General features: G+C 33.8%; 2 protein-coding genes and 1 long non-coding RNA gene across 9 annotated transcripts in view; 2 read left to right on the forward strand and 1 right to left on the reverse strand.

The window, feature by feature from the left end:
- On the forward strand, positions 3,671–5,623 carry LOC104767054. Of its 4 annotated transcripts, XR_764169.2 has the most exons (8): positions 3,671–3,918; positions 4,079–4,140; positions 4,238–4,339; positions 4,430–4,561; positions 4,656–4,753; positions 4,852–4,962; positions 5,055–5,256; positions 5,359–5,623. It is a non-coding gene; the product is annotated as an uncharacterized LOC104767054 (long non-coding RNA). The 4 variants fall into 4 exon arrangements; XR_764167.2 differs by having other exon boundaries at positions 3,671–4,140; positions 4,235–4,339; XR_764168.2 differs by having other exon boundaries at positions 3,671–4,140; positions 4,632–4,753.
- Positions 9,424–14,422, forward strand: LOC104767055 (protein PIN-LIKES 5). Of its 4 annotated transcripts, none has more exons than XM_010491077.2 (10): positions 9,424–9,496; positions 12,251–12,508; positions 12,594–12,673; positions 12,781–12,905; positions 13,027–13,148; positions 13,251–13,505; positions 13,588–13,688; positions 13,767–13,819; positions 13,903–14,088; positions 14,183–14,422. In XM_010491077.2, exons 2-10 carry the CDS (start codon positions 12,374–12,376, stop codon positions 14,305–14,307), a joined length of 1,182 nt encoding a protein of 393 aa, XP_010489379.1. In that variant the 5' UTR covers positions 9,424–9,496; positions 12,251–12,373; the 3' UTR covers positions 14,308–14,422. The 4 variants fall into 4 exon arrangements, with proteins under 4 accessions (XP_010489379.1, XP_010489380.1, XP_010489378.1 ...); XM_010491078.2 differs by lacking the exon at positions 9,424–9,496 and adding an exon at positions 12,036–12,104; XM_010491076.1 differs by lacking the exon at positions 9,424–9,496 and adding an exon at positions 12,096–12,174.
- Positions 14,571–14,698, reverse strand: part of LOC104790873 (exosome complex exonuclease RRP44 homolog A) — a 9,269-nt gene continuing 9,141 nt past the window's right edge. Inside the window, exon 25 of the mRNA XM_010492074.2 lies at positions 14,571–14,580. Within this exon, the coding sequence (XP_010490376.1) occupies positions 14,571–14,580 (10 nt within the window). The remainder of the gene's footprint in view (positions 14,581–14,698) is intronic.

Below are 14,698 nucleotides of genomic sequence, written 5' to 3' on the forward strand. Positions count from 1 at the left end.
AGAGATAGAACAATCAAGTACAAAGCTTCCAGGATCTGGTAACTTCTCTGCAATCCTACTTTGAATCACTGCACTTACTTTCTTAGATACAACCACTTCCTTGCTTCATCTCCTTCTTCCTCTTTGGAGGCTGATTCAACAGAATTGAGCTGACATCCTTGGTTAGCAAAGCTCCTTCCTCACGACTCAAACCATTGGTGACCATTCTCTTCACATACCGCTTAATCCCAGGAGAAAACTTCACATCATCAACCAAAGGCATCTCTATCATCGCCTTGTCCATCATAGCCTTGCATCTAGCTTCTTTAATCTCCTGTTTGGACCTCCTAGGCTTAGGAAAAGGAACCTTAGGCTTATAGGCTTGCTCTGAATCGATTGGTTGAACTTGAAGAGAAACTGGAGCTGTTCGTGGGGGGTGTCGATCGACAATGGTGGTGCATCGATCGACGCTCTCGTTCTGGACTGAGTTCGGCTCAGCGGATGGTGACTGCATCGATCGATGCATTGTGATGGCATCGATCGATGCTGGTTCAACTAACGTATCTTCGTCTCCTTCCTTCACCAAAATCGCATTACAAGCATGGTTGGGGTTCTCAGTTCTTCTAGAAAGAAGTTCCTCTTGTCTTTTAACAGACCCAGCAGTCTGAATCACTTGATTCTCCAGCTTCTTGACATGAGTGTTTAATGCTTCAAACTTTCTAGTCAGCTCAGTGTATACATAATCAATCTTTCCATTGAAGTCCACTGTTAATTTCTGTTGACCTTGAAGAATCTGCTCAATCATTGATTCCATCTTGTTCTCTGAACTGGGTGGAGGGAGAGGTTGGTAAGAAGAAGAACCATAATTCCTAGTGAAGTTGCTGTTCGGATTTCCTGAGAATGAATTCTTTTGATCAAATCTCTGATTTTGATACCCAACTCCATATACATAGTTGACATCTTCTGTAATCTCTCGCTTTGGCTCAAAAGTCTCTACATCTTCAGCAAAATGGACAGACTTCTTTCCCACAAGAAGATTGTGCACTGTATCCAACTTAACATTCACCGCAGCAAACTGATTTGAACCATTTCCTTCATGTGCTCTTCTCCGCTCTAAGTCTGCATTCTTGGTACTGTTCTTTGATGCTAGCCTCTCTATCAACTTTTCAACCTCATCTGGATACCTTGTCTTGAAGTTCTCATCATTAGCAGCATCCAAAGCCATCTGATACCTCCAGTCAATCCCGCTGAAGAAGATACTGACCAGCTGCACTTCTGAGAACCCATGATGCGGACAGTCTTTCTGTATGCTTTGAATCTCACCCAAGCAGCTTTGTAAGATTCAGCAGGTCCTTGTCTAAAGGTGGAGGGCTTAATCCTCAACTCATCAGACATCGCATCATCATGAAATAGTTCAAGAATGCCACCTTGATGTCATGCCAGGTTGTCAGAGATCCCGGTTTGAGTTGTCTTAGCCAATGAGAAGCTTCCCCAGCAAGAGAGTAATGGAAAAGCTTGCAGTAGAGATAGACCTTTGTGACTCCATTAGCTTTAATGCTGGTGACTATATCCTCAAAATGCTCAATGTGGTCTAGAGGCTTCTCATGCAGCAAGTTCTGGAATGACCTTTGTCCAACAAGAGCGAAGTAGGCAGGCTTCAGCTCAAAATCATTCCTTGGAAAGGGAGGAGGGACAATTGCGGAGCGGTTCTCATAGAATAAGTCTGGTCTGTAGAAGTCCGCAAGAGTCTTGACAAGCTCTCCATTGTTGTCACGTCTAGCCTGATTGTTACCTTCCACGGCTCTAGCATTGCATCGATCGATGCCATCATTGTGTCGGTCGACGCCTTCTTGGTTGCGTCGATCAATGTCGTCATTGCGTCGCTCGACGCCACGTGCATCATCCTCAACCACGACGAGTTCTTCCTGAATAACTCGTCCTTCAGCATCAAGTTTCTGGCCTTGCTCGTTGTACTCATTGCCCTCTTGATCCCTCAAAACTCCAGCTTCATCAGGTCTCAATATGAGTGTTTTGACCATCTTCGCTGACTTGGCTGCTTTTGTGTTGTCACGCTCTAGTTGTCCTAACTCTTGGTTTGTAAGCTTAACAACTGGACCAGTAGGATTTTTCCTGGTGCTAGGCTTAGGGATGTACCTGAAACACACAAGAAAAAAAAGAAACAAAAGCGTGTGAGTAAAATAGAAAAATAAAAATTTAGACAAAATCAAAGACTTTAATCTAATGGTGAATCAAAAGAGTCCCCGACAACGGCGCCAAAATTTGATATGCTCAAATTGTAATATCCTAGTGGTACTAACAACCTTGCAGTTGTAATACTTTAGGGCTCGAATCCACAGAGACTCTAGATCACACAATAGACTTATTAATCTTTTAATTATGCTAAATCAAAATATTAATTTAAAAACAATGCAGAAACAGAATTAAAAAGTGTTGTAAATTCAGGGAATTAAAAACGCTAGGCCTAGGAAATTTCGCAGGAATTTATGAAATATTAAATCAATCAATAAATTAGGATTCAAGCAATTAAGATCAGATCTAGAACTCTAAAGACTCTTGTAAAATAAATAAGTTCTCACTGCAAATATTATCTAAATTTAAAACCAGAAAATTCAAATCTCTTTGCAAAATTCTAGGTAATAAATCAGCTTTAAAAACAAGTTTAGATTGTTCACAAAATCACTAAATCAAATATCTTTGCAGAAAGTAATTTTGCTCATCAAAAGGTTTTATCAGAAAAATCAATTATATTTTCATATCAATTTATTTTCCTAGGTATTAATTCTAGGTGATCAATCAAGAATTAATATGAAGAACAACCTAAGATGAAGATCTAGAAAGATAAAGAATCCTAAAAATAACAGATCTAACAAATCATAAAAACCCTATGAAAAATCCTGATCCTAACAAGCAAACTACTCAGACATATTCAATGAAGAACAAAACATAATTCTGAATAATAAGCAATTGAAATTAAAAGAGTAAAAGGGAGTTCAAGAATTCTGCTTCTACAAAGCAGATCTCTCTGTACAAAGCAGATCTCTCTCTCCAAAGCTCTCAAAATCTCACAGGGTTGCAGGGAAATAAAGCTTGCTAGAAAATAACTTAGGTCTAAAACAATGACCCAAAAATCCTATTTATATTCCTAAAAACGCCCAGGGAATAATGATGCAAATATGGAAGATTTTGGGGCAACTTTGTAAATCTTCAAAACTTGTGAGAAAACTTCTGATTCTTCTGCTGGATGATGCATCGATCGACACTATCACTTGCATCGACCGATGCAAGTCTCTGAACTTGTTCCCAACTTCACAGCTTAGCCTTAATGCTTGAATGTGCTCTAAATCCTCATATTTAGCTCAATTATGCTCTCATCTATGCTAAATCCTATAAAGACTCAAAAGACTCTAAAAATACCAAAAAGACTCTATAAATAAGACCTATATCATGGCTAAAAACACCTAAAAACCATGATATATCAGTTTTCATAATTATCGCTTCCAAACTTTGTTGAGAATTATGAATGTTATGAAAAAAATCAATACAATGAAAGTAGGATGTTTCTCTCCAGGTGATGATACATCAGCCTCAACAATGAAGTTGATGTTGACACCTCAGAAAAAATGAACAGCCTATCAAATTAAAACAATTAATACATGTAAGCTTTTTTTTACTTAGGTGGACAAAGCAAATGGAAAACGTTTTGTTGAACACTGCGTTTAATCAATTGCTAGATTTATTTTCTTCTTCGTCGTGATATCAAGCTTGAATGCTCGCTGTGATACCAATCTTCTTCTTCGGCGTGATTTCAGCTTCTTCACCAAATCAAAATCTTCTGTTTTTTTCTCCTTGTTTCTCTTCAATTTTGATTTCATGGGTTTGTTTTTTTTCCGCGAATGGGTTTGAACAAGCTGTATAATTGTAGGGTTTGATTTGTTTCCGTGATTATGAATCGAATTATGAAAAAAGTTTGGATCTTTTTGGGATTTTTCTTTTCTTACAATTGTTGAAATTTTAATGTGGGACAAAGATTGATACTTTATGTTGTGTAAATTGAAATTTTTTGTTTTGTTTTTCGTAGAGAGAAAATTCTCTGGTGAACGTGTGCAGTTTAGCCGAGACCCGTTGCTTCATGTCAAACAGGTATTGAATTTTAACTTTATTTCTTATGTTGAACTTGGCTTTGTTTTCTATTGCTTATGAAACAACTCACTCATCGTTATGTTATTCTCAATAGCAGTCGGTTCAAGTCTCTGAGGATATCCTAAGGCGCTGTAAGGAAATCACAGTTGAGCTTTTTGTCCAAGATCAGAGTTGAGGGAATCGTGCAGCCGAGAGTAAAGTGAGTGTTTGTGTGATTTTTCTCTGTTTTGTGTTTTTTCAGACGAATCTTGTTTTCTCTAAACCACATTATTGTTTTTGGTCTTATTAGCCAACAAACCAGCCTCAGAATCGTTATTCCCAGCCTAATACCCGTGACTGGCATAGTCGTCCGCAGGTTCCAACCTCTGGTAAAAAATGGTTAAGAGACGACTCTCGTGAACCTAAAAATACATCTCAATGGGTAAGTTTTTCCGTGTCACTTGTTACTTGTTGTTGGCATGCTGTTTTTACTAATTTCATCTTCTTGATAGCGTGATGATGATCTTGTGAAACAGTCTGGTCCTGCTCCTGTGCTGGTGAAAGCAGAAGTCCCATGGTCAGCTAAAAGTGGAGCTCTTTCAGATCAAGACCGAGTCCTCAAAACTGTGAAAGGGTATTTGTCAACAAACTAATAGTAGTCTTTTCTTTTAAGCTTTTGTGCTTGAAGTTGATTGTGATGTATATATTCTGACTATTATGATTTCTCTGCAGTATTCTGAACAAGCTTATCCCGGAGAAGTACGAGCTTCTTAAACGGAGAAGTACGAGCTTCTTAAAGGTCTATTGATTGATTCTGGCATCACTTCTGCTGATATCCTAAAGGTTTATTTTTTTTTTAATTTTCTGATCTCTGTTATTGTGATTCTCTCTCTCTCTCTTCATGGTATTGATTTGCTCTTTACCTTTGATTGCAGGGAGTGATACAGCTGATTTTTGAGAATGCTATACTGCACTCGACGTCCTGCGAGTTGTACGCTTGTTTGTATTTTGATATTAACGGAAAGCTTCCTTCGTTTCCACCTGAGGAACCTGGTGGCAAAGAAGTAACTTTCAACAACAGGGGATACACATTTATGAAATTGCTCAGCAATTGAAGATCCCAAAGAACAAGCTAAAGTATGTTCTTTACTCCTTTCTCCTTATAACCTCTATCTCTCTTTACTGTCAAAGTTGTTGAGTTCATGAGTTTGCTTTGTTTTGTTTCTGGTGTATGTATAGGGGAGTTATCCAATCACTAGAAGGAGATGGTCTAATATAGTACTCGACAATCGATGAGTATCACTTCAATTAGAGTTTGGTTAATCCGTAGATAAAAGAGTCATTAGTATTGTCTGGTGGTTTGAGAGATATTTTCAATTTCTAGAACCTAGGATCACGTTTATATAGCTCACTTTTGTTGTTTCATAGGACAGGTGACCAATTCTCGCTTAGGGGTATACCATTTTTTTTTAACAGTAAATATGTATTTCAATTTAATAGCAAAGGTAGGACTGTTTTTTTTACAAAAAAAGAGTTAATTTAGAAAAAGAGAAAAAAAAACATAGGGTAGTTTTTATAAAATATATAGTAGATACAAAGTCTATGTTTTATATAAATTAGATGAAATTAATGTAAACTACAATTTTAAAATTATAGATTAAGTTAAATGGAATTGATCCGATGGGGTATAAAATGCGATATAAATAATTTTATATTGGAATGCGTTAATTTTATTTTGATAGCAAAGTGATCATAGTAATCGAAATTTTACGTAGTCGATGTCTACATAATGAAATGTTTAACTCGGTAAAACATATTTAATGGTTTTGAAAGTGATGATAATAAACAAAAATATGCATTAACAAATAATAAAAAAAAACTGAAAACAACAATATTAGTAATGATCATTGTCATAAACTATATTAATAATGATTTTAGATTACAAACAACATATAAAAATAGTTTTCTAGAAAACACAAAATAAAATATTTTAAAAAAATGAAAAACAATTGAACGGCGTAGCGTGGTACCGACCTAATAATGTTAAAACTATGAGTTAAATTAGTAAACCTAACAAACACACGCAATAACCGTTGACTGTAGAAAAGAAAAAAAGAAACGAAATGGACTTAACATTGGACTAATGTTAAATACATAATAATTTGTATAAAGATATGACAAAACCCAGGTGGACTTAACAATACCCAATATTTATAAATTTAGTAGGGTGTTAAAATAGATAACTGACCCGACCCATACTCACATGGATTTAAGATTTTCGTGGGCAGATTCAACTCGAACCATTTATTATAATGGGTTGAATTTATATACCTAAATCCAATAATATAAAATCTAATAGCTAAATGGGTTATATGGGTTACCCATATATAAATAAAATAAAATAAATTAATTAATATCAAATCCATAACCTATTATATAAAATAGAATTATAAAACCAACAAAAGTTTTTAAGCTTAAAAAAATAATATCTTGATATTAAAATAGAAAAAGTATCCTAATATCCTAAAACCAAAAATCCATAAAACCAAAATAAAAAACCATTCTTAATTTAAAATAAAATAAAACACATGAAACTTTTTTTTTTGTCAACCATTGTGTCACAACTGGCCGGCCCATTAGCCAAATTCCTACATTTGTAGGAAGCGGGACTCGATCCCTGGTGTGATGATGCCTTATACAAATGGACTTACCTCCTGCCACTGCACTAAAGTCACTTCACACTTGAAACTTCTTTAAATGATCCAATTCGATTATTTAACTTCATAGTCTTCATTCTTCATCTTACGTTTCATTTTCAGCAAAAAATAAAAAGTTCACATTTATTTTAGACCATTGACATATATATATATATATATTAGTTGTTTACTTTTTTTTTGTTTTTAGCAAAGAAGAAAACTTAGCATTTATTTTATATATTTTACATAAATTAGGTCCAAAAAGAAGATATTTTACATATTAATATATACATATAAATAATTATTTTTGATTTTTTTTATTAATCCATAGGTAACCAATAATCCTAAAACCCACAAACCCATTAGACGACGAACCCATCAAAACCTATTTATTTATTTGGGTATAAAAATTTAACTCATATCCGTTAAAATAATTGACAAATAGGGTAAATTTATGTGACATTTAACCCATGATTTTCAATCCATTTTAACATTCCTAAATTTATGTGACATTATAAAAAACTAGGTTATATTTTATAGTATAAATTAAAAAAATTGTTTATCAAGGTACGAAGAATAAAGTAAAAATATTGTATGGGCTATATTTTTTTATTTAGGATTATACCCGGTCGAATAAGGAAAAGTATTGTATGGGCTTGTCGCTTATGACATTTTTCCTTCAATTTCAATATCGATTTAGTTTGAGTGAGATACTTTTGGGCTTCAACCTAATTTTTTTTTAGTTTGGTCCAATAACAAAAAAACAAAGGATGCATAGTTACAATTTTGAGTCGAGGCAATTTTTGTAAGACTAAAATCATATTGAAAAATGAAAAACAAAACATTGGTTGCCTACACTTTCTCTGCTTATGACATAATGAGGACAAGAATGTTAGATCGAACTTGTAAAAAGGATTTGGATTTTGTTAGAAAAAGGAGAAAAATAATGTTAAAACTATGAGTTAAATTACAAATTAGTAGAAAAACTAAGTAACAAAAGACACTTTTAGAAGTCGTTTAAGTTGGAAATTTATGAATGATGTAGTGAATATATATATCAACGTAGTTACTAACAATATGGCTCTTAAAAAACATTATATACAGTATTGGGGAGTCTTTATAAATCTCTCGCCCCCTCCCCTCCCCCCAACTATTGGGGGGGAGGGAGATGTCGTCTCCCCAAATGGCCAAATCCGTATAACTTCGTCCACAAACTAAATTTTTTCGAGAATATTGGAGAAGCTGAAAATTCTGGTCCCCATGTTTTTTAGTTATACTACAAAATATGACGTGTGCACGTTTTGTAGCTATCGTACTAGTACATAATTCACTTTTGGTCACCTCGTGTCACCTCATGCACAGCCTTGGTATCATAAATTAAACTGGAGTTTGAAAAGTCAAAATGTACATGAGAATTAAACTTCTTCCTTTTTGTTTTTTTTTTCAAGTCAGTTATTATATTATTCGTCCACTGCATCGCGAGAAAGCAAGAAAGATATGTAGGAGCTAGGTGAATGAATAATTTAGACGCATACATGTGTTCTTTAATTTTTAGAGTCACATGAATTGTGAATGAAATCAAAGTTCGGTGCTCGTGGTGGATATTATAAAATTAGAAAAACAATTCTTGTCAAGCCTTTATTGAAAAAAACAAAAAAAAAGTCGGATATTGCTTTAAACAATTTCAGATATATAGAGTTTTCGATAACCAAAAACGCTTCAGGGTTAGGCATAAGGCAGTCATAAACTTAAGCTATTAGTATTTTTGTTTTAACGTACTACTTGCTGGTTCTTTTCTGGGACTGGCTATTGTTTTAACGTACTACTTGTTGGTTCTTTTCTGGGACTGGCTATTGTTTTTTTTTTTTGTTTTTTGTTGTTTAAGTTACCTTTACTAGCTATTACGGATACAAGAAGTAGGAAAAACACAATTTTAGTTGTGATATCTGTAAAGCTGATTCTAAACGATATGATCTCAGTCCGAATGATTGGTCAATTTTAAATTCTTCTGTTGTTCAATTTACGTGACGTTATGTTGTCCACTTCTATCCTCCAAGACTCCAGCTCTGCACAAAGACATACATACGCATATGCATGTGTCATGTATTTTTTTTGTGTGTGTATATATAAATATATGTATACGCACTAAAAGATCAAAAATATACAGTATATATATATGAGGTGCATGTCACAAGATTTTTTTTAGTTTCGAGATATATAGGGTAATTTCGTGAAATTTATAATACATGTTTTTAATAATACATCGAATGATTTAAGAAAATAATGATATGTTCTCAAACTTTACATAAAGATATATCTTTTTTTTTTAAGGTTAATATAAAGATCGTTCTATCCATTTTTAAAAAAGATATAATGACAAATATAAATATAGTAAATCGATATCAGATAATCACAAGGAGAGACGTCTTTCTTGCCAACTATAGATCACAAAAAATGCAACTGTCACCATATCGTAGAACCAGCTTATATCTCTATCTCCATTGGTCTTTTTTACTTTGTTTGGTAAATATAAAAACGCATAAAACACGGAAACACAGAATAATTGTTCTATTTTTTTTTTCCTAATAATTTCCAAATTTTAATCTCCTATATCTCTGCGCAATTTTTCTTCTCCTAATGCATCGGAGAGATAGATCCTTCTGAGTTCTTGCATGGTTCAGGTACTTTCTATCTATCTATTTATTTACTAATCCGACAAAACAAATGTTACATGTTTTGGCATCAGTTTTCATGAGACTTTTTCATTACAAATGAATTTGAATCACATTACTGCAAAAAAATCAAATTTTAAAAATTTTGAGATGTTTGCGTATACGTGCTTAAGATTCAATACCAATTATAAAGCTCAAGAATCTGATTAAGATGATCTCGAATTCTTGATGATGGTGATGACGATCTTTTTTGCTTTCGTAATATGAGGTGTAGGAAAACTATCTTTACCAATTTAGATCCATTAAATACGCATCTGTACATGTGTCATGTCTAATATGTGTAGAAGAAATTCAATTCTGACTAATAGATAATTGATTAATGTTTGTTTAATTTTGCGTGTGTGTGTGTCATATACATTATATACGGGGAAAATGAAAAAGAAACGTCCAAATACCAAATAAATAGAATATGAACTTTTAATCTAATTAAAATAGTTTAACTATGAATCTCATCCTTCGACGGTGACACCATTGGTTTGTTTTTTCCTACTAGCTGGATCCAAAACATTTCGTCTCAGTGTTGTTTACCAATATTTATAAATGGTACACACAAATTGAATATACAATATTCAGAGGAAAAAATCCGCAGTAACCAAGTTTGACGACACAGAGTAGTTGTCAATTTTGAAGAATTAGAGATTTGGAACTAGCTAGAGAAGAAGATTAATATGTTTTTGTTTCTGGTAGTCTATAATTTCGTTTGTAGGTTAGAGTTTTTGAGAGTTTGACAAAAAAAAAAAAAGGTTAGAGTTTTTGAGTTCGATTTGATTTTTGGTTTATGTCGATTGGTTGGATTGTAGATTTGTAGTTAAGGGTATTGTTTTGTGGGGGAGATGCTCTTTAGTTCTAAACGATTTTGAGTTTGAAACCTATCGCATTATTCGGGTTTATCCATATCTTTTGATTTAAACCTGAAATGCTTCAAAAAAATGGGCGCAAGATCCTACGAATTTGAAAAACAATTTCTTAAACGCGGCTCTTAATTTGTATGCCATTTTATATTTTTTTGGGTAGGAATATGCCATTTTTTAGTTGTAAAATGGCAAATATGGCTTAAACAATAGTGGTCGAATGTCAATATTTGAATAGATTGTCATTTAACTTTAACTAAAACGACAATATTTTAGTTTTCAAAAAGTTACCATGTTATTGTGATTTAACAAAGACATTTTTGAAAATGCTATTGTCCGAAATTAGATTTAACGATTTTGAATTGAATAGAAAAGTCTTTCTGCAACTTTTTTAAATGTAGCTACATTATTACGTTTTTCTACACATTTCTTTTTGTTTGCTTCTTAAAATTGATGTGTTGTATATATATATATATATTAATCTTACTTTATTTTAAAACATGTTGACCTTAAATAAATACGTGTTGCGTACGAAGAAGGATCCAATCATCGAGTCTATCTCCCATCGGCCATTCCCATACCTTTCATCTTTGATATTTAGGGTCCACCATTGATATCATGATATGCTTTATCTGTTAATTAAGATCTAATTGTTCTTAACGAATGGTAAATTACTTTTCAGCCATACTTAAAAAACATATATGCATAAATTCAAGAAAAAAAACATATATGCATATCATTTTCAGTAGTCAGCATGTTCAATAATTTACAAAATGTACTATCCAGATAGTACCGGTCCTGATAAACTTTTTTTCTTTTCGGGATCTCATAATGATGTCTTTTTAAATCGTCCAAATATATTTGGAAATATCATTTAAACCATCAAATTGACAAAAGAAAAAAAAATATCATGAAAATCAGAGTAATTTTTCTAATATAAAAATGGAATAAATATATTAATAGTAAACAATTTTTTTTTAATAGTAAATATATCAATCATATAAAATAAAATAAAAATTAGAAAACATAATTTGATATATTGCCTCCTTGTTACTCTTTCAATATTTGTTAAACATGTAGTTCTTTTTAAGTAGAGCCACTTAAGAATATTAGGGGTCCATACATGTGCATTATAATTAACTCGTGTAGAAACATAGCTAGCAGTTAAGTCTGTTTCCAATTATTTTCACAACCACCTTTATAAACTGTGTTTTGAGATGTCTTGAAAACTAAATTTTATCAAACGCAATTTTTTTTCATTAATACTAGTTTTAGCAGTAATTGATTTTAATCTCTTAAAGTTCAAAATGTTTATAACACATAATTAATTTCGGACAGTAAACCAAACTATTTTTTAACAGGCAACACTATTTGGATAATTTATCTAACTTAACTCAAATCAGCAATTCCAACAACAAATTAGAATCGGCCTAAAACGTTTTCATTTATCCAAAATTTTAAAAAGAACAAAAAAATATACATCACTATTTATATAGTAAATAGTAATTGTTTGTATTTTGATTGTTTCCGTTAATTTCAATGTAAAAGCATTTCTAGAATTAAAAAATAAAAATAAATGTTGAATAATAAAAATAGTGGTATATTTAATTTTATGTGAGGTCAAACAACATTTACATGAAAAGAAAATAAAGTATTATTGTAGTTGCAACGTGAAAAAACACAGCTTCTGTTCTCCAATGATACAGGTCTCAAAAGACTCAAAACTCTGTCATGTCTCAATTCCATGAATTATTTATTTAATAATTCTGGCTTTCTGTAAGTTTATATATAAATATGTATTTTTGCTTAACGTAAACCTGTGCTTACCTCGTATTACTTGCTCTCCTCTCAGGCTTAATAATTCTCTGCAAATAGCTGTAGAAGAATCTGAAGATCGATAAAAACAAGATCCGAGGTTTAGCCATACTAGTCCCTTCCTTCATCATCAGTCTATAGAATCACATAAAAAAAGAAGATGGGATTCTGGTCATTGTTGGAGGTGGCTTCTATGCCGGTTATTCAAGTTCTCATCATGAGTCTTGTGGGAGCTTTCTTGGCCAGTGATCGTTGCAAGCTCTTCCCTATTGAAGCCCGCAACACCATGAACAAGGTAAAACAAATTATGATTCCTTGGATCTCTGAAAATATAAATCAAACAATCAAGATTTGTCCCAATGAATTCGAGATATTGTTAGGTGGTGTTTGTACTATTTGCACCGGCTCTCATGTTTGCCAATCTAGCTCGGACGGTCACACTTGAAGACATCATCTCATGGTAATTATTTTTGTTTCTTACCTTTTCTTGGATCATGGTAACTAAGTAAAAACAAAACGGTGAAAAGATAAATCTTCAACGGTAATATTTTTTGAGTGAATATGAAGGTGGTTTATGCCGGTGAACATGGGACTTACATTCCTAATCGGAGGACTTCTTGGGTGGATAGTTGTAAAGATTCTGAAACCACCTCCTTATCTTGAAGGTCTTATTGTTGCAACTTGTTCTTCAGGTAACACCACAAAATTATTTTGACACAGTAAACGTCATCATCATCATCATTGTCAGTATGTGTCAGAGATCTTTCTTTGCAATGTTCTCGTGGAGAAACAAAATTCTATTTTGGTTAATAGGAAACATGGGGAACCTACCAATCATACTGGTCCCAGCAATCTGCGATGAGGACAAAAGTCCATTTGGTAACAGGAGTGTATGCAGAACCGTTGGTCTCTCTTACGCATCTTTCTCCATGGCGGTATGTAATATTGACATTCCTCTCGTGTCTTGACGAAAGTATTGGTATAAAGATGAGGAGAAAAGAGATGCAAAATTGAATTATACACTGGTTATTGTGCAGCTAGGGGGTTTCTACATATGGACATACACATTCCGGCTGATAAAAGGGTCCGCAATGAAAATTCAAGCCATGGAAGAATCTGAGAAAGCCGCAATCAAATCATCCAATAATGACTTAGAGGCTGATCATAAGACCCATCTCCTTAATGCACCCGAAGACAAATTGGTAAAGAAAGGGACAGGGTTTTGGAGAAAAGGAGTAAACTTCCTCCATGAGATATTGGAGGAACTTCTCGCCCCACCTACACTCGGTGCAGTAAGTTCATTTTACTGACTAGCACTGAGGAATATACCAAGAGTCAATGAATTAACCAATGTGACATGTTTGATGCTTTCAGATTATCGGTTTCATCTTCGGTGCAGTTAGCTGGCTCAGAAACCTTATCATAGGTGATGATGCTCCTTTACGAATAATTCAAACCACTGCAAAACTTCTTGGGTAGTTACCACAATCTTATCATTAATTACCTCCTGACGATTTGCATCTTAAGTTACTAACCCTAACCGATTGGTGCAGAGATGGTACCATTCCTTGTATGACTATTATACTAGGGGGCAACCTCATTCAAGGTAAATCCCTCAATACACAGCTCAGATTTCACTATCAATTAAAAAAAAGAACTTAGAAACTTACTGTGGTTCAAATCGAACAGGTTTACGTTCTTCGGCAGTCAAACCGGCGGTTGTAATTGGAATAGTCTGTGTTCGGTACATAATTCTTCCAATTATCGGTATAGGCATTGTACTAACAGCTGCGAGTCTAGGATTACTTCCAGAGGATCCCTTGTTTCAGTATGTTTTGATGCTTCAGTTCACTCTCCCACCTGCCATGAATATCGGTTAGTCATAAATCATCAACTGAACTGAGTTCATGCAAATCTAGAAAGACTAAAAGAACATTATTAACAAGGAAAGACAAATTGAAACCTACAGGTACCATGACTCAGTTGTACAATGTTGCGCAAGACGAGTGCTCAGTTCTCATGCTGTGGACATACTTGGTCGCTATACTGGCCCTCACCGTATGGTCCACCATCTTCCTTCACTTGTTAGTCTAGAGAACCTGCAACTCTACGTGAGCACAAGAAGTTTCTATCTCTCTACGACTAGAAAGACCATGGGGGAAAACAGATGCCAAAGCTCTGTCAAGGGATCTTACCATTCTGTTTGATCATAGCTTNTTGCATTTGTACCAATATGCAAGTCTACATTTTTCCCCATCTCCCCATTTGTAAGGCAAATATTGTACCAAGTATTACATCCATATAATGTAAAAGCATATGGTCAAGAAATCAGATGACCAAAATTGATGCACAGCCACTCACATCCATCTATAGATAACATAAATGATGATACAATGTCTTTGACTTCGATAATGAACACAAAGAGGTAACAAACGTAAAACCACCTACACTCTTGACATTGGTACACAAGTGAAAGTAAAACTAC

This window comes from Camelina sativa, chromosome 19, assembly GCF_000633955.1.
Source record: "Camelina sativa cultivar DH55 chromosome 19, Cs, whole genome shotgun sequence".
Taxonomy (NCBI): domain Eukaryota; kingdom Viridiplantae; phylum Streptophyta; class Magnoliopsida; order Brassicales; family Brassicaceae; genus Camelina; species Camelina sativa.